This window comes from Orcinus orca, chromosome 17 (genome assembly GCF_937001465.1).
Source record: "Orcinus orca chromosome 17, mOrcOrc1.1, whole genome shotgun sequence".
NCBI lineage: Eukaryota > Metazoa > Chordata > Mammalia > Artiodactyla > Delphinidae > Orcinus > Orcinus orca.
In genome coordinates, this window is record NC_064575.1 from 72,099,344 (window position 1) to 72,122,269 (window position 22,926).

The 22,926-nt window shown below is 36.7% G+C and overlaps 1 protein-coding gene across 5 annotated transcripts in view; it reads left to right on the plus strand.

Moving 5' to 3' along the window:
* FAM91A1 (family with sequence similarity 91 member A1) overlaps positions 1 to 22,926 on the plus strand; it is a 43,443-nt gene that overhangs the window by 19,929 nt on the left and 588 nt on the right. Inside the window, exons 15-24 of one of the 5 annotated variants that reach the window (XM_004265335.4) lie at positions 1,670 to 1,802; positions 5,326 to 5,474; positions 6,799 to 6,933; positions 7,071 to 7,184; positions 11,295 to 11,367; positions 13,354 to 13,503; positions 15,511 to 15,615; positions 16,142 to 16,265; positions 17,861 to 17,930; positions 19,961 to 22,905. In XM_004265335.4, coding sequence (XP_004265383.1) covers positions 1,670 to 1,802; positions 5,326 to 5,474; positions 6,799 to 6,933; positions 7,071 to 7,184; positions 11,295 to 11,367; positions 13,354 to 13,503; positions 15,511 to 15,615; positions 16,142 to 16,265; positions 17,861 to 17,930; positions 19,961 to 20,146 — 1,239 coding nt within the window. In that variant the 3' untranslated portion in view covers positions 20,147 to 22,905. Of the gene's footprint in view, positions 1 to 1,669; positions 1,803 to 5,325; positions 5,475 to 6,798; positions 6,934 to 7,070; positions 7,185 to 8,075; positions 8,210 to 11,294; positions 11,368 to 13,353; positions 13,504 to 15,510; positions 15,616 to 16,141; positions 16,266 to 17,860; positions 17,931 to 19,960; positions 22,906 to 22,926 lie in introns of those variants that run through there. The other 4 variants (XM_033419843.2, XM_033419844.2, XM_033419845.2 and 1 more) reach the window with 4 other exon arrangements.

Below are 22,926 nucleotides of genomic sequence, written 5' to 3' on the forward strand. Positions count from 1 at the left end.
CTTAAATCTGGAACAGTGTCCCTGGGTATTGTGTTTATGTCCACTCTCACTACCGCTTTTAGCATCTTGAAGACTTCAGCCATATTTGTTCTTAACTGTCTTTTTCCTCATGAATACAACCTAGTTTTCCTTAGCTCTAAATCTTGATTGCCCTTTTGGTGTTTTTCATTCCCTGGATATTTTATTCTGCTCTCTGCACTTCTTTATGCAAGCAGTTTGTGTGCCTAATCTATTCTTTGACTAATAATTTTGGTAACTTTTGTGCTTTAGTGGTGAACTCATGTATGTTTAGAGAATTTTTTATGATTTTGTACTTCCTTTACATCTCAGAAAAGAGACTTACCATAACATTTTTTTCCACTCCCCCTTCTCCATAGGATTTTTACTTTTTTAGTGCCCGAGATAATCCTTGTTATTAATTTGTCTCTTTATCTTTTATCTTCATATTTTTATTATTTCCTCAATACTTTTAATATCTTGTTTAACCCTATATCTTATTGTGTATCATCTTTTGCCAGTAAATTTTTTATATTTAGCACATTTTAACGTGTTTTCCTGATTTTTATTTTTCTCACCTCAACTAGTGTTTTATCATGTATAGCAAATTGGAAGATCCCTTTTACACTTTATATATCTGTATTCTTTTTTACCACATAGTCATTCTTGGGAAAGCCCTTTAGTCTGAAGTTTAGTTTAGTTTTTTTGTTCGTTTGTTTTTGCGGTACGCAGGCCTCTCACTGTTGTGGCCTCTCCCGTTGTGGAGCACAGGCTCTGTATGCGCAGGCTCATCGACCATGGCTCACGGGCCCAGCCGCTCCGCGGCATGTGGGATCATCCCGGACCGGGGCACGTACCTGTGTCCCCTACATCGGCAGGCGGACTCTCAACCACTGCACCACCAGGGAAGCCCTGAAGTTTAGTTTTTAAAAATAGTTTCTTAGCTATTTTTTTAAGCTTCATCTTGATTAATCAGTTGATCTTATTAATTTCATGCAAATCTAATTTCGTTATTTCCCCCTGTAGACCTTTCCTTCTGTTTTTTGTGTTGTTTCTGGAATGTGTATGTTTTTACATATTAAACAGGTGACTGACTCAGTGTCAGAAGAGCATACATGTAAACCCAGTGAAGGCAGGAGTTTTGTCCGCCACTCTCTCCTTACATCCTAGAGAGGTCATAGCACATAATAGGGACTCAGTGAATCCTTGTTGAGTGATTTTAAGCTGTATGTTCAGCAGTGTTGAACAGCTGTGTTCAATCACGTATGCCATTGTTCCTTGCAAAGTTGTGAACAGGGTGATAAGATAATGGCATAATTGGTGACCATGGATTGGAGTACTTTTCTGGATGAAACAGAATATATACATCTTGGAGTTTTTAAAGCACCTTATTTGAATCATATATGGAACATACAACGTATAATGGTACAATTCAGCATTACTTCATTGCTGAAGTTGTTGGTTTTACTTGCTGGGGTAATTTCTGTCATCTTCAAAGGTATAGTCACATGGAAGCCCAACCACGATTGGGGTTAATATTTGTTTCAAAATCGCCTGGGCAAATTTTTGATTTACTGATTTTAAATATCTTAATATCTCTACTGTATGGTTATATACTAGAATGAATGGCATGAGTGGTTTTTGTTGCAAAATTTGTTTTCTCTTGGTTTAGGTTCAGAGCACTGGTGAAGGAGAAGCACAGAGATACTTTGATCATGCACTCACTCTGAGAAACACAATATTGTTTCTGCGTCATAATAAAGATCTAGTTGCACAAACTGCACAGCCAGACCAACCCAATTATGGTATGATAAAAATACTTGATTTTGAAGACATGATCCTGTGGAACTTCTTTCTAAGAAGTTAAACAGGTCATGCTCACTTATTTAATCATCACTTATTTAAAACATTTTGTGTAGATAGCACATTGAATTTATAACTGTTGGCTTGTTCTGTGAATTTCTTTACTCGTCAGCTGTTCCTTACCTTGTTTTACTGTTTCTCCTCTTTTATGTGCCACTGACTTTTTGTAGTATCTAAATTTGTTTAGTTACCTACAAAAAGAGTTGGACTGTTAATTTGTTTAAGTAGCTGATGGGATATAGAATAGGCATTTGTTTTGAGAGATGGACAAATGCCAAAATTTATTTAGGAAGCATGAAATATCAAGAATGAAAGATTCGTTATATAAAGATAATAAACAGGGTCTTCCTATTCAAATGCTGCTATAATAGTTACTAAAGTATTTTACTTTGAAGAATAAAAAAGGGAACAGATAACCTCATTTCAAAGAGTTAAAGAAAGAAATGGAAGCAGTTTTAATCTATTGATGAACTCTAATGTGGCTCTTGCCCTGGTGTGCTCTCTCAGTTTCGTGGTGGAAAGGGGTTCCCGAACTTTAGTTGAACTGATGGTATTAGCTCCTAAATTGTGGAATGGCGCCCAGGAGTGTGTGTTTTTAAAAAGATGCAACAGCTTGGGCACCAGTGTAAGAGCATTACACTGTGAATGTAATTACATTGTGAAGTCTTCGGACATTCACAGGAGTTGCATTTTGGGACACTGAATTCTTAGCACCAGTATCACATTTAATTTCACTTATTCTTTCATTTACCTAAAAGTTCTATTTTCTGGCCAAGAGCCATCATTTTCTTAGTCATATCCATTTTCATTCTACTGCTTTCATCAGCATCTGGCTTTCTTTTCAGCTCAACTAAAAAAATTTAGGGCAGAATCACTTGTCACTTTACAAGAGTTGTTGCAGAGGAGGGGACAAAGATGCTGGATAGTTTAGCTGAGTGAGGTTAGACACACTTAGTACCTAGTGACTCACTTCTTCAGCCTTGGGGTGTTTGGTTCAGAGTTGTGCTTTAGCAGTATTACAAATGCTTCCATGCTGGAGCTCTTTCTGAGGTTATTCATAAACAGTTGAAACTGAGAATATTAAATCACCAAACACCAAGAGTCTGAAGCACTTATTGATAAGCATTTGTTGATAGTAACCATTTTTTGGTTACCAAATATTAGATCTTGTGACCTAACAGTGAGTGGCACAGTCTTAAATATGTCTCTGGATGTACAAATCCTGGAATTTCTGGGACTTTTTAGTGACTTATCGAGATAATGGGTTAGAATATTTGAACTATTCTGTTATAGCCATCTTTTACTGCCAGTCATAGAGTGCAAGAATATTAGTGCTAGTGACCAGCCAGGGGTAACTCAATTTATAGGTAAAGAAATTGAAGCTTATCTTGGTTAAATCTCCTGCCCATTTAGTCATTAAAACCCATATAGTTAGTAAATGGAAGAGCTGGGACTTGAATCCATGTCTCTTGAATTTTTTTCCTTTGCTCTGTTCCTTACATCATCTTCTCTTGAACACTAAGGTTTTTATTGATTTATTCATCAACAATTTGTTGTTTAATAGGTTGGGCTAAACTTTGTTTTTCACCATGAATAGTCTGTGTATCATCAACTAAGTTAAATGGTAAACCTAAACCTATCCTGTGTGAAAGTAAAGTATAATTCTAACCTTTAAGGTATGTTTAATAGTTGACTATTTCTGGAGCTTAGAATAATTGATATGGCTCCAAAGTTAAAATGTGATTAACTCCTCCCTCCCCATGAGACCAAATGGGCAATTGTTTATGAAGTTTCATTCTTTTAACCAGCCTTTCTTAACTGGGGCTCCTCATTAGAACCACAGAACACAGAAGATGATTTAAGTGACTGTTTCTCAATTTTTCTTATAATGGCGTATAACTAGTACCATTCTAGATTCATAGAAAAGAAGGTCATTCATTCCAGATAAAGAATAACTTTTTAGGGCATTAGGGCTTAATATTCTCCATGTTGAGAAAGGTAACTTTCTGTAGGTGCCAGGAGTGATAACTTACTCCTTTTTAAACAAGAAATTCTATAGTATTGGTGTTTAAGCATCTTGTTTTGAGTAGCAAGAATTTTTTTTTACGTCACTAGTAATTTGTAGTTTGAGTGTATCATGTAGTACTTGGTATTCACTGTAAAGCAAAAAGTCTTCTGATACTGTCATAGAAACAAACCTCTGATATGTGTGAAAAAGACTAGTTTCTTAGTAATCTTTTGGTTTTAGACAGCATGAGGCACTGCTTAAAAAACAGAAACAATGTGTGGTCTAACTTTTTTTCATTATTTATAAGCATAATTTTTTTTTCCAGGTATCTTTGTCTTTAAAAAAGATCTCTTTTCCCTAGGATCAGTACAAGTGAGACCTTAAAGCCACTGTTTGTAATTTGTCAGTCTAGTACTATGAAATGTTTAGAAATTAAACCTCATCTGTAGAAAAGCAATCACAGTTGTAAAAACTTTGTTTTAACCACCATCAACTCTTTAGACTTCCTTCCATATCCTAGTATTCATTAAATATTTTCTATACTTGGCATTGACAATGTTGAGTTTTACCTGAAGCTTCTAACTCTTTTGTGTTTCAGAAAAGGGCTTACTGCAAGGACCCACCCTTTCTCATATAACTTAGTTAAGATCACAGGCACTCCCCTTGTTTATCTCTGAGAGGCCAGACGCAGACAGACCCTCCAAATTCCCTTTACCTTTTTAGAGAGCAGTAGGACTGGTATTTTCCAGAAGGATTAAGAATGGGAACACTTAAAATCAGTTGCATGCTAAGTGAGTTCCTGCTTTATGGACTACAGTTTAGGCACATGTTTCTAAATGAGGAATTCTTGCCCTTCTGGTCAATTCAGAACTTGGCTGCAAAGTTTTTATGGAGATTGAAAATTGGGGGAGGGAAGGATACAGCTTTCCCATGGCACTTAGGCTTTCATAAGATGCCACTGCCATGATGGAGAGGAAGTAAGATAAAGCAAACATATTTTTAAAGTATAAGGTTAGCCTGAAGAAACACCAGTAGAATAAAGACTTTCAGCTTTAAGTCTTAAAGAGTCTTATTGGTCTCCTAGGAAATAAAGTGCTTTATTTATTTAATTTTTTTAAAATTTTTTCCCGGTACGCGGGCCTCTCACTGCTGCGGCCTCTCCCGTCGCGGAGCACAGGCTCCGGACACGCAGGCTCAGCAGCCATGGCCCACGGGCCCAGCCGCTCCACGGCATGTGGGATCCTCCCGGACCGGGGCACGAACCCGCATCCCCTGCATCGTCAGGCGGACTCTCAACCACTGCGCCACCAGGGAAGCCCTAAAGTGCTTTTTAATAGAGATATTCTACCTTATTAAAAAAATTTAAATCTCAAGGCAGGTATCAGTGTTTCATCTTAGACTCTTTTTTTTCACATTGTCAGTCTTTCATTCTATGTATGTGGTTGATCATAATTCAGGTTTTCCTCTGGATCTCTTGCGCTGTGAAAGCCTTCTTGGGTTGGACCCTGCAACTTGCAGCAGAGTTCTAAACAAAAATTACACACTGCTTGTTTCCATGGCTCCTCTCACCAATGAAATCCGGCCTGTCAGCAGCTGCACCCCTCAGGTAAAGACTCACTGGGAAGCTCACTCTGCTGCCATTTCATCCTTCCTCATGGCGACTTGAAGGAGAGGTTTATCAGTCTTATTGTATTAATTCTCAATTTGTAGATAACCAGATATTAACATCATCAACTCAGAAAGCAGTTTTGTATTTTTTTGCTGTTGTAAAATGTTATGTTCAGTTTGTGAGGTATAATTGGTACATTTTATATATGTATTATCTAGTGACTAGTGACACATTCAGTTAAAATTTTCTTCTTGAATGCAGGATTTTAAAGAAAATGTTTTTGGCTGCTCTGAGAAGGAAACCTGGATTACCTTGAGGGATAAGATAAATTTAATTAGGAAAAATGAAATATTTTGGAAGTGGGGCTGTGGTGCTAAATAAGCTGAAAAGAAAAGATTATGCTTGAAAGCTAGAACTCTAGTTATCTGTAAAATCGTGAAAATGATTGCTGGTCTTTTACTTTTTAAAAATAGATCAGTTGCGTTTGTTTGTATACTTAGCAAGGCCATTGTGACATGTACCATTTTCAAAGAGTGAGCTTTGTGCTCTGTTCTTCAGTGCTACATCCTTCCTGGTTTCCTAGATGTGCTAGGTTTAATGGTGTAGAAGAAAGGAAGGGATTCTTGTACCAGGATGATTTTGTTGCCTGTGCTGATCTAGCTGCCTCAGTGCGCCCACTCCCCCCTTACCCCAGTTTTGTCCTCTGTTAAGCAGGAGTGATTGTAGATTTGCAGCGCCCCCCCAAACACGCGCGCGCGCGCACACACACACACACACACACACTTCCTTCTGTTCTTTAACACAGCCTCTGGTCATAGTAGGAATCCATGAACTGAATGAATGGATGAATGGTAAGATGGATGGAAGGATACATAGTCCCTTTTGAGAAAAATTATTAATGATTGTAATAACTAACACTTTGATACAGAGCTTGTTATGTGCTGCCAGGTACTATTTTAAACCTTTAACAATGTCCTTAAGAGATAAGTATTTTGTTACCATGTTACAGATGAGCAAAATGAGGCACAAGAGCGCTTAAGTAACCTTAGGTGATAGGGCTGAGGGGATGAAGCCAAGATTCAGACTTAGGCCATCTACTCCAGAGTCCATTCTCTTAATTGCAGTGATAAGCCATGCTTTCTCAATTCCAGTGTAAGTTTGAAACTGTTTGAATGGATCCTTTAAAATTTATCTTCATAAAGATAATAGGAGTTAACACTTACATGAGGCATTAGCTTTAAGAATATACTTGGTCATTTGTGAAATTCGGCTTCTTTAGATAAGTATTTACAACTTTATCTTACCTGTTTTATGATTTTAGCATATTGGACCAGCTATCCCAGAAGTCAGTTCTGTCTGGTTTAAACTGTACATTTACCATATCACCAGGCAAGGACCACCATCTCTTTTGCTGTCCAAAGGTACAAGACTTCGAAAACTGCCAGATATATTCCAGGTATGTTGAATGAGGTTTTTTTAAAAATCATTTTTAAGGACGATAGAAACTGGTAAGCAGTATTATAGATAACTTTCTTAATTTTCTTTGTTTGTTTCTAAATGCTATGCTGTGTTTTATTCATTTCTTTCCCATAGGGTTATGATCGATTACTAATAACTTCTTGGGGTCATGATCCTGGGGTTGTTCCTACATCAAATGTGCTCACGATGTTGAACGATGCCCTAACACATTCGGCGGTTTTGATTCAGGTACAGTTACCTTATTTGAAACAGTCAGTTTTGGATTTTTATTTTACAGATCATAATTTGTCTAGCTTTCTGCTGAGTCGCAATCAGACATCAGTAATTTGACATTTGTAAAACTGAAATGTAAGGAAACAGAGATGTGCGTTTTAGTCCTGGCCTTTGTCTAGCAGCTTGGGAGTGGTGGAAACAGCAAAGGCTTTGAAGTTAGACCCAACCTTGAGTTTCAGCCTCATCTTCTGCTACCTGTGTGGCCCTATTTTTTTTAATAGTAGCCTTAGAATAGAGATGCAGTTCACATACCATATTCCCCAATTGAATTCAGTGATTCAGTGGTTTTAGAGTATTCACAGATGTCTACAGTCAGCACCATACTCAATTTTACAACATTTTTCTGGACCTTTAGTTCTCACTCCCCTATTCCACGTTCACCACCACCACCACCACCACCCCCCCCACCGCCCCAGCAAGACTAATGTACTTGCTGTCTCCCTAGAATGCCTGCTTGGGGCATTTCAGATACATGGAATCATATAATATGTAGTCTTTTGTGACTAGCTTCTTTCCTGTTGTCAAGGTTCATCATGTAGCATGAGTACTGCATTCCTTTTTATGGCCAAATAATATCCCCTTGTACGACGAAACACATTTTGTTTATCCGTTCATCAGTTGATGGACATTTGGATTGCTTCTACCTTTTGGCTATTACGAATAATAATAATCACTGTTATAAACATTTATGTACAGGTTTTTGTGTGGATATGTTGTCATTACTTTTGAGTGTATCCCTAGGAGTGGAAATGCTGAGTCATATGGTAACTCTGTTTAACTATTTAAGGAACTGCACCATTTTACAGTCCCTCCAGCACTTGGTATTATCTGATTTTTTTATTATAGCCACCCCAGCAGGTGTGAAGTGGTGTGTAACATTTTAGAGATACTCCTCTTATACTTAGTTTCCCATCTGCAAAATGGAGATGGTAATATCTACTGTGTAACAACAAAAAATAATAGTGACAGCTAATGCCAAGGTAAGCATTTTTAGCCTTAGGATTGTTGAGAGAATGAAATGAGAAGGTGTGTATGAAGTGTGTAGCACACTTTCTGGTATGTAATAGGCTCTTTGTAAAGATTTCATTAATTCATTGAACTAACAATTGTACTTGCCTTACAGAATTAGTAATTCTGTACTAATTAATGTGCATATACAAATAAGATGTGGTCCCTGTCTTCAAGAAACTTAAAGTCTGGTGGGAAAAGTTGCATAAGCAGTCACTTCCATTTTTTTGCTGAGTGCTAAAGAGAGTTATACAGTGCAAGCATTAAAGAGAAGTATCTTTTTAGCCTTGGAACAAGGACAAAGGCTTAGGGAAAGCTCCTTAGAGAAAATGAGACCCAGGCTAAATAGAAAAGGCTGATTTAGAGGAGAGCGAGGCCAGGCAGAGGGGTCAGCATGAATAAATCTCTGGGTAGAGATTTTTTTTTTCTTTTTCTTCATAACTATTTCCCTGGTGCCCAAAAATAGTGCCTGACTCGTAGAAGTTGCTCAGTGAGTGTTTGTTGAATAAATGAATAGGAATACGAAGTGGGAGCATGTGCTAGGGCCTATAAGCTGTTATGTAATTTTGAGGGGTGAGCTGAAGTATGATGGAATGGTGGTCAGAGATGAGTCTGGAGAAGTAGGCAGGCCCTGGAGGGTAGTGGACCTTAACTGTCCCAATGTAGTGCTTAGACTTTCCCCTTTAGATTGATGGCAGCCAGTAAAGGGTGCTGAGCAGGGGATTAACATGGTCAGTTTTGATTTGGAAGATCAGCCTGAAGACTGTTGAGAATGGCTGGGTGGGAGAAGACAGGATTAGGATTCAGTGTTGGAGACCAGATAAGAGATGAGGACAGCCTAGGTCACGGAAGTGGTAATAAGAATGAAAAGGAAGAATTATTACAAATATAAAATAAATAGAATTGATCAGATGTCTGAGATGGCTGTGGGAAGAAGAAGAATGATTGCTGAGGTACTTGGCTTTTGAAAGTGGAAGAATGATGATAGCACACAGAGCCGGTTTATGGGGGCAGATGAGGTGGTGTGTTTTGGGCCTGTGGGACATTTGGGTGGTGGAGATATTTAGGAGGTAATTGAAATTATTCTGAAATTCAAATGAGAGCTTGAACAGGAGAGATTGACTTGAGTGTCAGCATCAGCACGTGGATGGTAGTAGAAACCGTGAGACGATGCATTAGACAGCCAGGGCAGACATGAAGTAGGGGTGAGGGGAGATACACAGTAAAGTGGGTTAGACATGGACTGAAGGGTCAGTCTGCCTGAATTCACATCTTGATTCCACCGCTTATTGGCAATGTTGGGCAAGTTAAATAACCTCCTTGAACTTCAGTGACTTCACCTGCAAATTGGAGATGATAACAGTTCTTATCTTTATACGGTTGTTGAAAAATGACTGAAATGGATGATCTACGTAAAAATGCTTTAGACCATTGTTTAGCACATCGGAAGATCTCAAAAAATGTTCGCTGTGGTGGTGGGAGAAGAGTAAGAGGAGTTTTAAAGTGTCGTTAAGGAGTTCTGCCTTTGCTAAAAAAGAATGCCTCTTTTATTAAATTTTATGGAAAAATTCACCTTGCTGGAACTTAAAACACAACAAAATTAAGATTTTGATTAAAACCATGCTTTTATAATAGCCATCTTGTTTAGGGTTGAAATCATAAATGTATCAGTGGAATAGAAGCAAGATGTCAGAAATATATTCAAGTTGTTATATGAACCAAATAAATGAATGTGATTTTTTTCCCTGAAATTATTTTTTTTCTTTTATGTCACGGTATCTTGAATTTGAATAAGGTATGGGTCTCTTTTAAAGGGAAAAAATGTATAGATCCCCAGTGTTAAATTTTCTATTATAACGATTTGAAATACATGTAAACATAAAATTAAATTCCTCATGCTTATCATTCTTACACAACTGCAAAGCCAAAGTGAATTTAGGAATTAAATACGAAAAACTAACAAAATTTAAATGAACAACACTAATTGAGTGTGATGGGTGAAAGTAAATTATTATTTGTAATGTGGGACTGGCGTGGTTAGACTCATAGATTTTTTTCAATTTAACTTTTGATAGTAAATTCACATGATTCAAAAATAAAACACTATTAAAAGATGCACAGAGAAAAGTATCACTGCCCTTCTAACACTCTACCCAGTGCCCACTCCCTAACTCTTCTCCAAATCAGACAACCACATTAGTTTTTGCTGTACCCTTCTAGAATTTCTTTTTTTGTGTGTGTGTGGTACGCGGGCCTCTCACTGTTGTGGCCTCTCCCGTTGCGGAGCACAGGCTCTGGACGCGCAGGCTCAGCGGCCATGGCTCACGGGCCCAGCCGCTCTGCGGCATGTGGGATCTTCCCGGACCGGCCCACAAACCCATGTCCCCTGCATCTGCAGGCGGACTTTCAACCACTGCGCCACCAGGGAAGCCCCTAGAATTTCTTTATGCATGTACAAGCGGTTACACACTGAGATGCCCCATGCTTTTTCCACTTAGCAGTTGGAACTTTCCATTTCACTTTGTAGAGAGCTTGCTCTTTTTTGCAGCTGCATTGAAAATACATACATTAATTTATTTAATCAGTCCCCTACTGACAGGCATTTTGGTTGTTTCCGATCGTATATAATTATGATGTTGCAGCAAGTAATTTTCAATATATGTCATTCGGTGCAGGGTTTTGAGATTTACATTCCTAATCCATGGCATGCCAGGTTATCATGGGGATCCTCCACCACTTTTCTCTCTCAGCGCTGCAGCTGACCCTTGTGTGAGTGCACTTGATCTCATTAAGGCTTCACTTGGCTGACACCAGATTTACCTGTTTTTTCATTAGCCCATACACTCAATTTGATACACATTGCCTTAATAGGTTAATATAGACTTCAGATTGTCTTTACTGAGCTGGAGAAAAATAGAAAATTGTTGAGAGCATTTTGATGGAGTATTAATGTGGAATACACCATCACGAGGCACAGTCTTGTTTATCGTTTGAGTGTCTACTATTGGAAATACAGGTTTCGCGTATACCTTTCAACTTGTGTTTTTTCGTGTTTAGGGACATGGTTTGCATGGGATAGGAGAAACTGTCCACATACCTTTCCCATTTGATGAGACAGAACTACGAGGAGGTACCTGAATTTTGAGTTGTATCCATTTGACTTCTTTATGATTAATCTTGTCCACAATTTGGTGGAAACATAGCAGGAAGTAAATTCTTAAAATTTTTAAGTTCTAGGGTCTTAAAACTATTCTGCTTTTAAAGAGTATTGGCAAAAGGTAGTTTTCTGTCATGTGCCTGTTCCTACAAAGAACTAATAGAATAAGACTCATTTAGGACCTAGGCCTAGAAGGAATACTAGTCTGTCTTGGCGATGAAGAGACCAAGTAGGTAGCTACGTAGATGGAAGACTAGGTTTTATGTATGTTTGGCCTTTTAGTTTCCTTTTATTGTTTATTTATTTGGAGGTTGGGGGAGAAGACAAGTCATAGGGAAGATTTTACGCTTAGAAAGTTGATTTTTTTCCCCCCCAGTGTTACATACTGGTTTTTTTCAGGGGCTTTTATGGACACTAATGAACATTTCTATACTAACTTACAGTTTACAGAGAAGTTGCATGTATTTCCTGTTTCAGCATTTTTTTTTTACAATAACAAATTTTTTTAAAAAAACTTTTATTAATGGTCAGTGTGTTTTGATTTAAGTTTGTGCTATAGTATTAGAAGCCCCAAATCTAGAGTCATTGTGTAGAGAAAATGAGAAAACACTAATTTACTTTTTAATTAATTAAAATTTTTTTTTACATTTTATTTTTCCTGTTAGAGAGGACTTGAGTGAATAGCAAAGTCTGAGCTAAATTTAGCGGGTTCGAATCAAGGGTGAAAAGCCTGTTTAATGTTATCTCTTTTTAGAATTGTGAGCTACAATACATTTGATGAAAGATGCCTGGAGAATTTCTATAAATGCAAAATCATTCTTCCTTTTGTTTAAATATACCTTTCCTCTGTTGAATATTAAGAAAGTATGTATATTCAAAAGAAAAATACTCTCTGATTAAAACTTACGTATATTTATATAGCACTTGTGTTTCCTGCTCCATGCAAAACTTTCATTCTCTAATCTGTTGTTCTTGTTCTTAGAATATTGCTTGGAATTTTAGAGAGCAGGGAATCGTTCAAGTAATTTAACTTAATTCATATAAGAACTTTTCTTCTAAAATGTTAGTCACTAATGCCCCTCCTCGCCCAAAGCAGGGAAAAGGAAGAAGATTTTTATAAGTATTTTTTCTTTTCCACATGGCTAGGCTGCAAAAGGCTCACATTTGAAATTAAATGCTCTCTTTTGGCTGTTGTGAATAAATGTGTACAAAATTTGGAGAAGAGAGTTTTCTCTTCCAAAAAATAGCCCCTATTCAGAAATAAGTATTTCTCTGCAACTAAACTTCGCTAGTTAATTCTCTGATACTTTATAAATTCTATGGAAAAATTTATCGTTCACCAGAAGATACAGGATAGTGACAGCAGGATCTTAAAAATCACAAAATCTCAAGAACTGATTAAGAAATCTCTTGCCTTTGGAGATTACTGTGCGAATTCTAAAAAAGAGGAATATTCATATTTGGTTATAGAGCATCTTTCTCTTTTGTAAGTTCACATATTTGTGAGAACGAGCTGATATTTAAATAATTTGATTAGGGATATAATTTCAAGTACTTAGTTAGCTTTAGTTTCAATAAGAATACTTTTTACTTTTCTTAAATTAAAAAAAAAAAATGATGTGTATTTAATGCATTTCCTGGTAGAAACCCACTAAGTAAGTATTTGAGGCAGAATAGAACTACAAAGAGAAGCCTAGGGAATTTGCCACTGACTGGCCCTATTTGATTACTTAGCAGGTCAGTTGTTTTGCTACATCAGTTGCCTTCTGAAGTCTGTAAATATGTTGTATGTGTACAGCATCCTTTTTCATCCAGAGATATTTCTTCATTGGAATCAATCTTGATAAAATATAAAAGTAGTTCTAAGAATTGTTTAATAAGAAGAAAGTATATTTAAGTTTTTGGTGTTTTGTTGTAAAACTATTTACTTATAATGTGATGTCAACTCTTTGTTCTTAGAGTTTACGCGTGTCAATATGGGTGTTCATAAAGCATTGCAGATGTTAAGGAACAAAGTGGACTTGCAGCATTTTTGTGGATATGTCACCATGTTGAATGCTTCTAGCCAACTTGCAAACAGAAAACTCAGTGATGCTTCTGATGAGAGAGGTTAGCCACTAGCTGGGTTCTTTGAATTAAGAAAATTGGTACTGAGTTTATCATAAGCTTAATATTTAAAAAGCATGGGTACCTTTGTGGGGATGTTGACTTATTTAATACTTAATGTTTTTCCACTGAAAGATGAGAAAATATTCTGTGACATCATTGGGACAAATATCAGTTGTTCAAATGGAGAAAATACTAAGAGCATAAGTAAAGAAGTGATGACCTGGGGTTGGAATACAGAATGGTTATTGGGTTTTAGCCCTTTACTGTCGTATTTATGTTTATAGGCTTTAAATTAAGTTCCTTTATGGGGTGATGGTTTCAAAACTTTAGTCTCTTTGTAAAATTATTTTCAAACTAGAATGAGTAGTTTTTCCCTTTCAGCTTTCCTCTTTCTATCAAGGCACCATTGTCTTGTTATGCAGGCCTTAAAAATCATATCTTTATCTCATCCTTCTCCTTTCCCACTCAACCCAGTTAGTTTCCAAGTTCTGTGAATTAGTCTTTAGAAATGTCTCTTATATCCATTTCTTTCCCCCTCTCTTTAATTCTCTGTAACTGCCATTCTAGTCTGAGTTTTGATACTTTATACATGTTTTATTGTGACCATTTCCTGCTTAGCCTTCCTGGCCTCATTCTCTTCTTTCTGTCTCCAGCCTGTCCTGCATATTGACAACAGCTAATTTTCCTTAGATACCTTTTTCTTTCTAATTTAAAAATGCATTTTCAAATCACCTTCTCATAGTTACTGATTGTTTCTGTTCTGGCATAATTTGGCTTGTATGTGGCTTTGGTTGCCATGATGTCACCTCTGGTCCACGACTCTAGGGAACCTTTTAATTCAAGTCTCTATCATTGATTGACTGTATTCGCTGAACCTCTTAGTTTGAAATCCTGAGAAAATATGATTGATTGCTAGCCATCCAGTGGATTGAATTAGTATCCACTCCTGGTCCATTTACCTTTGGCCAGAGGAGTTGGGTAACTTTCAACAGTTGACTGCCAGGTATCACAGGAGCATTTTTAGAGAAGAGGGCTGTGGGTTAGGCAGTCATTTCAATGAATGTCTACTGTAGCTGTCATGTTTTATTTCATTCATTCTATAAACATTTACAAAATACCTCCTTAGGTGTTGGAGATATTTCTGTTTTAAGTCCTAGGGAATAAAGACCTGGAAGGAGAGACAAGCAAGTGAATCAGGCTACTGTGTAGTGTTAAAAGACTGAGATATGGGGGTCTGCTTCATGAAGTGCTAAAGTAGGACAGAGAAGGCATATCCCAGCCCAGTTGAGCTATCAGAGAGGCCTCTTAGAGAAGGTAAAGTTTGAACTAAATTTTGAAAAGTGAGGAGTTCGCTACACACAGATGATTGTTGTTTATTTAGAGTGTAGCAACCTTTAGGCAGAGGGAATCAGGCAATAGAGTAGCTCATCTTGGCCAAAAGAAAGAGTTTGTTGGGCAGTAGTAGATGAGAGTAGAGAAGTAATAAATGAGATCTAGAAGATCTTGGAGGATCTTTCATGCTGAAAGATACAGGGAGTCAAAAAAAATATTTTGAGAAGGAATGATGTAATCAGACTGCATGTTTCTATGGGGATAGAAATGACTTTAGTAATTCTCTAAAAGGTCTAAACTTGTGTTCTGCCTTTTTAATCCTTTTTTTTTTAGGTCAGGGCTTTACAAGCTCAGTACTATTTGTGTTTGGAGCTGGATAATTCCTTGTTGTGGGGGGCTGTCCTGTGCACTGTTGGATGTTTAGGATCTCTAGGCATCAGTAGCATCCCTGTCCCCATTCATGGCAACCAAACCATGTCTTCGAACGTTGCCAAATGTTTCTTGGGGGACAAAATTGTCCCCCTTTTAAGAACTACTGCTTTAGGCTAAAGACTGTTCATTGTTTTCCGTTGTCATTTCTGTTGCCTGAAGTCTTCTTTCATGTTAGGACTGACTTATTGACAACCTGTGCCAACTGCTAGAATCCTAATATTGTGTATGCCCTTTAATTATAAGGAGAACCTGATTTGGCTTCTGGCTCAGATGTGAATGGGAGTACAGAGTCATTTGAAATGGTCATTGAGGAAGCAACTACAGATTCAGCCACAAAGCAAAACTCTGGTAAGGCTTTAAAAATTATTTGCAATCTTGGACTAATTTCTGAGGTTTGACTCTTTTGTTAAGTCCCTTGGATATCGTTTGTCTGCTCTTATTATAATGGACTTTTTCATAAGTATTTTCTAGGAAAGAATTTTATATATTTAGAATAATAAAGTTAGTTAAAATATTATAAAACTATGATCTGAGAATAAAAATGTTTTATTTTTCCTATGTTGATTCTCTCATCTTGTAGATGTCCTGCACTACGTTTTTTTTTTTTTTTTTGGTAAAAGACCACTTTGAGCATCTGTGGAAAGCTGTAGGCCTTCTTCCCAGAAGCATGTACATACTCAAAAAACATTCTTTCCTGTTTCAGAGATCCACTGATCCCCTCTCTGAGTCTTCTCCCCTGCTAAGCCCTTTGGTGGATGTCAGTAGGGGGTGGGAAGAATCTATGAAAATTTCTGGAGCTCAGTTAAGAAACCCTGGTTGGTCATAATATATATAAATATATATATGATTAATAACTTTATATATCCTTTTGTAGTTGCCACAACAGAGGCAGATTGGGTTCCTCTCGAGCTGTGCTTTGGAATTCCACTGTTTAGTTCTGAATTAAATCAGAAAGTGTGCCGAAAAATTGCTACACATGGCCTTTGCAGAAGAGAGAGGTGAGGGCTTATGTTTGTTGTCATCTTTTCATCTATGAGACTTCTTAAGCTCTCAGTATTAGTTGCTATATCATACATTGTCTTATTTCACACATGATCATAGTATTTGCCTTGTGCTTATTTGTTGATTGAATAAAAATGGCTAGTTTAAGGGTTTGCTATGTATTTTAAAATTAAAGTTCAGTACCTCAGAAATTAGGCACATGCAAGTTTTTTGGACACGTTTTGGTTAATTATATTTACTTAGTTACCCAGATTGGGCGAGAGTATGGTTAAAATGGGCATGCTTATATGACTGTATGAACCTAGTTTTTTTTATTTTTTGCGGTACGCGGGCCTCTCACTGTTGTGGCCTCTCCCGTTGCGGAGCAACAGGCTCCGGACGCGCAGGCTCAGCGGCCATGGCTCACGGGCCCAGCCGCTCCGCGGCATGTGGGATCTTCCCGGACCGGGGCACAAACCCGTGTCCCCTGCATCGGCAGGCAGACTCTCAACCACTGCGCCACCAGGGAAGCCCTGAACCTAGTTTTTTTTAATATGTAAATATCAATAGAAATTCTCTTTCTTAACATACACTCAAGTTATGTTAATAGTGATTATCTCCTATAATGGAATTATGGCTGACTTTCTAAATTTTCTTCAGTTTCCACATTTTCTAAAATGAGCACATATTATCAGAAATGATATGTAGGTTTTATCTCATATGCCAACTCTGATCCATTGGGAATGGCTGCTAAGAGTCAGCGTTGTAAAGGTTCTGAGACCGTCTGGTTTAGCCAAAAAGAATATCATTGAATCTGATTGTCAAGGTGGGTGGCTTGGAGAGATGATATCCATAGATCTTGACATCTTTATTTAGGAAAACAAAGTTGGATAATAATTAATTTAATTGGCTCAATGTAGCTTATATCAGAAAATTAAAAGTACTTAACTGACAATTTTAATAGCTATCCTGAAAATAAAATAACATACATGAATAAAAAAAGAAATACTATATAGTTTTAATGATTGCCACTATAATTGTTAGCAATTTTTACATATTTGAAAAATGTGTACCTAAATTTTTTTTTTTTTTTTTTGGCGGTACGCGGGCCTCTCACTGTTGTGGCCTCTCTCGTTGCGGAGCACAGGCTCTGGACGCGCAGGCTCAGCGGCCATGGCTCATGGGCCTAGCTGCTCCACGGCATGTGGGATCTTCCCAGACCGGGGCATGAACCCGTGTCCCCTGCATCGGCAGGCAGACTCTCAACCACTGCGCTACCAGGGAAGCCCTGTACCTAAATTTTTATTTTAGAAGTTTTCTTGTATTTAACATTTGTATTTGGTAGTAGCTTAAACTTTTAACAATAATTTTCCAATTTTGGTTATGCATGATGTTTTATTTCGAAATGGTCTTTTTATGCACTGTTACTCTGTATTATTAAAAGAAGCAGAAATTTCATTGACGGGAACCATTGAAATTGTTTTTTAAAAATTTGTATGTAATTAACCAAGATGTATATACATATATAAATGTTTTTAAATTGTTAAAATTAAACTCTTGTGAGATATTAGTTTTTGTCATATTTGTTTTAAACTTTTCCCCTTTCTTTCAGCCTTCAGAACCTCTTACATTCCAGTAGAAAACTGTCTCTACAAGTCCTTAACTTTGTTCACTCATTCCAGGTAACAAAAACCAAAAAAATCCAAATGGTATTTGCATAGGGCTTTTATAGTATGCAAAACACTTCCAGGTTTGTTCTGAGTCTCCACATCAGTAAGACATGAAATAAGCATTATTTCATGCTTATTTATGCATTTTAATTTATAAACAAAGATGCTGAAATTCAGGAAGTTAACTGACTTATACATGATTTCAGTGGCCAGGTGTTTAGGAAGCTTGGACTGTTTGTTCTTTGCTGGTGCTTCATTAAACGGAAATGTGTTAAGCATCTACCATGGGCCATGCACCGTGCTAGGTGCTGGTTCTTGGGTCAGTACACTTCCATTAATAACTGCAGTGATTCTCCATTGCTGAGAGGGGGTTGTCTGTTATGGTAGTGAATGCCAGTGCTCTAGACCTTTTATCTTCCCCCCAAGGAAAGAAAGGATACTCTAGACTTGATTTGTAGGTAAACTTTTAGAATGGAATATTTTTGTTTGGTATATCTGTTCTAACATTATGAAATCAGTATTTTGGAGTTTGGTTTCATTCATTCTTTCAATAAATGATTGAGTCGACTCTATGCCAGACCCTTTACTAGGTGCTGGGGAAACAATGATGTCTAAGACACTAATGGAGCTTAAGTGTTGTATGAGACCATAGTCGAGTAAACATCGAAATATGTGAAGCAATTACAGATTTCAGTAAGTGCTTTGAAGGAGCCAGGCTCCTTCAAATCTGATGGAATCCAAAGGTAGACCTAATTTAAATACATAGAGATGATGCATAAGCTGAAACCTAAAGGATGGGAAAGAGTATTGCAGGCCGAGGTTAGTAGGTGCAAAAGTTCTGTGTCAGGAAGGCACTCGGCCTGCAAGGAAACGAGAAGGCCAGTGTGGCAGAAGCCTCGTGAAAGAGGGATGATGGGAGGAGGTGAGGTTGAAGAAGAACGGAGAGCCTTCTAGAGTATGTTAAAGAATATGTATTTTATGCTGAGTGCAAAGAGAAACTGTTAAAGACTTTTAACAGAGAATGACATTATTTTTAATTGACTCTTTTAAAAGATTAGTTACTGTTTAGAGAATAGATTAAAAACAAACAAGCACAGAAACAAGGTAAGTTCGGAGACTGCTCTAATAGCCCAAGTAAGAGGTGTTGGTGGCCGAACACCCTTTTTAGTTTAAAAAAAATTTGCATGTATCCATAATAAAGGTTTGTTTATTACATGTATATACTGTTAAACATGTAATAATATAATAAATTATGTATATTATAAAGGATACACAAAACCAGGAATTTTATCGGATGCAATAAGTAGATACAGGATTTAAAAAATTTTCATGGTACTGCACCCCACTTTGGAGTGAGTACCCCACTTTGGAGACCACTGGCCTAGACTGCGGTGGTGGCTATGGTGAGTGAGTCAAGTAAACTCATTTGGGATGCACGTTGGAGGGAGACTGATGGAACATGGTGATTAAATGTGAGGAAGGATTGAGGCTGTGATGAGGAAGGGAAGGATAAAGAATAGTTTTCCTATTTCTTGACTAGTTTGAGTAGGGGAGGCTGGGGAGGAGCCAGTGGGGGGAAATTTGAGAGTTTGCTTACGGACATGCTAAGTGTGGAATTTATGGTGAAACACCCAAGAACAGATGTTGGATAGGTGGAGGCTTGAGCCTGGAGTTCTGGGGGGAGTCTGCTGAATGCGTGAATCCGAGAGCCCTGGGGGTGGATGGATTGTTCTGTTGCTTAATGTTGTGTGAGGGTTTTTGTCTAAGAATTAACTTTTTCTTATCCCATATTCTCATAGCGTGTTATTTCTGTTTATTTCAAAGCACTTGTCATCATCTGAGTGTATTAGTCATTTCTGCACGTTAATACCTATCATTGATTATTTTGGGTTTGTGAGGTACAACTTTGCATCTCCTATAGTGCTTTGCCATTCCATAAACATTTCTTAGGTAATCAAGGTCTCTATTTCTCATTAGCTACATGAAGTGGTTTGGTAAAGTGTTGAATAGAATTTTTTTTCTCTTGTTTCTTGATCTTTTAGGAAGGTGCTTCAACACTGGATATTCACACTGAGGCCAGTTTTCCAAGTTTGCTTTCACAGTCATCCTGTGCTGACATGGGAGTCCCACTTCCTGCAAAGAACTTAATATTTAAAGATGGCATCTTAACAGAGTGGAGTGGACGTTCACCTTCCTCACTTCTTATTGCTAATCTCCATTTGCAATAATTTGGTTACATCATTTGTTGCTCACACTTTCTGCCATTTTTCTTTCTTAACATTAGCTTTATATTGCCAGCCACTAAAAAGCATCCTGCTGCTGCAGTGCAGTTCATGCTTAACTGATGTTAAAGTTAAAGTTTGGGGAACATGTTCATGTTTTCTGAAGTTTTCCTCATTATTGCACCTCCTAAAGCAAAGAAGAGCTTTTTAGCAGTCTGCACTGTATTTTTTACCTTGAGACAATCTGCGTTTCTTTTATAAAACTGAGGATATACTTTATAGGCTTTATGATGACTGTTATGTTTATAAGCAGTCACTATGAATATTGCAGTGGTAATTTTATATGTTAGTTTATCAAACATAAATCTTGTTTAGTTTTATATTTTGTTACCTACTCTTTAGGGGATCGTGGGAAGAGGTAGAACTCTTCCTCTGAAAAGGCTTCTTGGTATTTAAAGTAGCAAAACTATAAAATGATAAACATCCATTATTGAGAGGTGATCTGATGGGGCATTAAGAATTGCTGTGGATGTTTGTAAATTATGTGTATTGGTTGAACATTGTTGAAGGTATGTAAATCGGCATAGTTATGTATGGCTTAACCTTGATTTAGAAGGTCTTAACTCAGACTATGACTATACATTGACATCTCATAAGAAGCTTTGGAAAACATTCTATTTTTAAACAACATTTATATGTGGACTTCAGTTGTCGCTCATTTTGGGCTTTATATTTTCATAGAGTCTTTATGGAAAAATAGAATTTATTTTCCACTCTTGTAGCTGTGGCTGCTGCACGTTTTCTCCCTGATTTATTTTTTGTTTAGTAGCTCTACCCATGAATGTTATGGAATTGGATTTGATGTTTTCAAACCAAGGATTTTGATTTCAGCTTAGAATTACATATTAGAGGCATTAAGGCTATGTCTTCTGATCAGAACACTTTAGTGGTAAACCTACTGTGAGGACATAAGCAATCCGGATCTTAAGTTTATGTGACTAGTTTTAGAGGAAATGATAAAGAAAAATTGAGTAATTTCAAAATGTTTCTTGAGTCATTGATTCTTTTAGTATCTCAAATGTTGAATAGAATAATTGGAATCACTTTTTAGATTTTACAAGTTACCTTCCTTGGGAAGTTTGTGCAGTGTTATATAGTTTAGTTTAGCTCTTCTCATAGGATAATGGTTTGCTAGTTTAAAACTAACCAAACTAACTGGTCAAACAACATATATGTAAAATATTTAAAGCATTAGAAAATTTGGGAAGGTTAAACCTAAACATTTTTGCTGATAATTTTTGTTATTTATAGAACTGACATTTGTTTATTTAACATACTTCTGGAAGTATGTGTCTTTCTTCAAACTGTTAACATAACCATGCATTCAGTACTGTCGCCTCCCTATTGAATATTTTGGAGCAGGTTACCTGTGGCACAGTCAGTGCTGTGTTTGGGTAAATGCAGTAATGTTTAGTATTCTACTTTGTCTTAATATGAGGTAGAAACCAAGTGTATGTTATAAATGTTTGTGTATAAAAGGAAAAATACTAATATTAAAATAATTTCTTATAACTGTGAATCACTCATTTATTTTTCCAATAATTGATATTGTACATTCCTAGTGCTGTTAGGTATATATGTAACTTTTACAGTTTTTCAACTGAAAGTTGTAAGTATTTCATTTGATCAGGGCTCTTTAATCTCATTTTCATTTGCTTTGTTCAGATTAACTGTAGTTATTTTATTTATTTCTGTTATTAACAAGCTTAGCCTACGGTAATGACATGTACACTAATAAAGCATTGAATGTTTGTAGTTGTTGGTAGTGAACCCAGTTGTTGGTGAATTTAAAACTTAAAATATGGGAGTGATTTGCTGCTATATTTCCTTTGAGAGCTAACAGAGGAGGAAATAGAACCTAATAAATGATCATGAATTTTAGGGAAAGTACTGAAAAAACATGTAGTCAACTCCGGTTTCTCATGTGAATGAGGAAAGATTCTGATTCCCAGGTGAAGACCTCTCATACTTGTAAGGATGGAGAATCTGCATTTTTAAAGCTGTTATTAGCAAAATGTGAAAGCCACTTTTATGCTTTACTTTGTGAATTTGGCTTTGTTTCATTCATACATTAACTCATGTAAAGATGCATCTCTTAAATCTTGTGTTGATCCTATTCAACAAAAAGGTAATAAATACAGAATTTATTATTTGCCAAAGAAAATTTGTGAAAGAATTTTTATCCAGTTTTTCTGCAAATGTTTAAAGCAATTTCATTTGGCTTTATGCTGCCTCCCCTCTTTTCTGCCCTTAAAGTAGCTTAAACCATTGGCAAACTTCAGAAACCAAGAGAAAAAAAGAAATATAAAAAAGGACATAGAGTTTAGTATGGTACAATTTCACCTATCACATATGTCTAAAGAAACATAACTTAATGTTGTTAAAAAAATATATGATCGTTTGATTTTCTTGATTCCTTTTTTTCTTTTAAAGTGTGTAATCAGATACTTTATTTGTTTTTTGGGGGGGAATATTGGTTTCTTTTAGTTGTTTCCAGTTTTCTTTGCCATTTGTGTTTCTCTTTTATGTTCAGTGTTTCAAATATGGTTTGTATTTAAAGATTTTAAAATACCAAAACTGTAACTGAGCACCGTGGATTTTTTTCTGATATGCTGTTAATATTATACAGTGAAATGTATAAAGTGTTGTCAATTTGATTATTGACACATATAATATGTTTACAAATAAACTGTGGTGTTGGTCAAGTTGCTGTGAAAATGTGTATA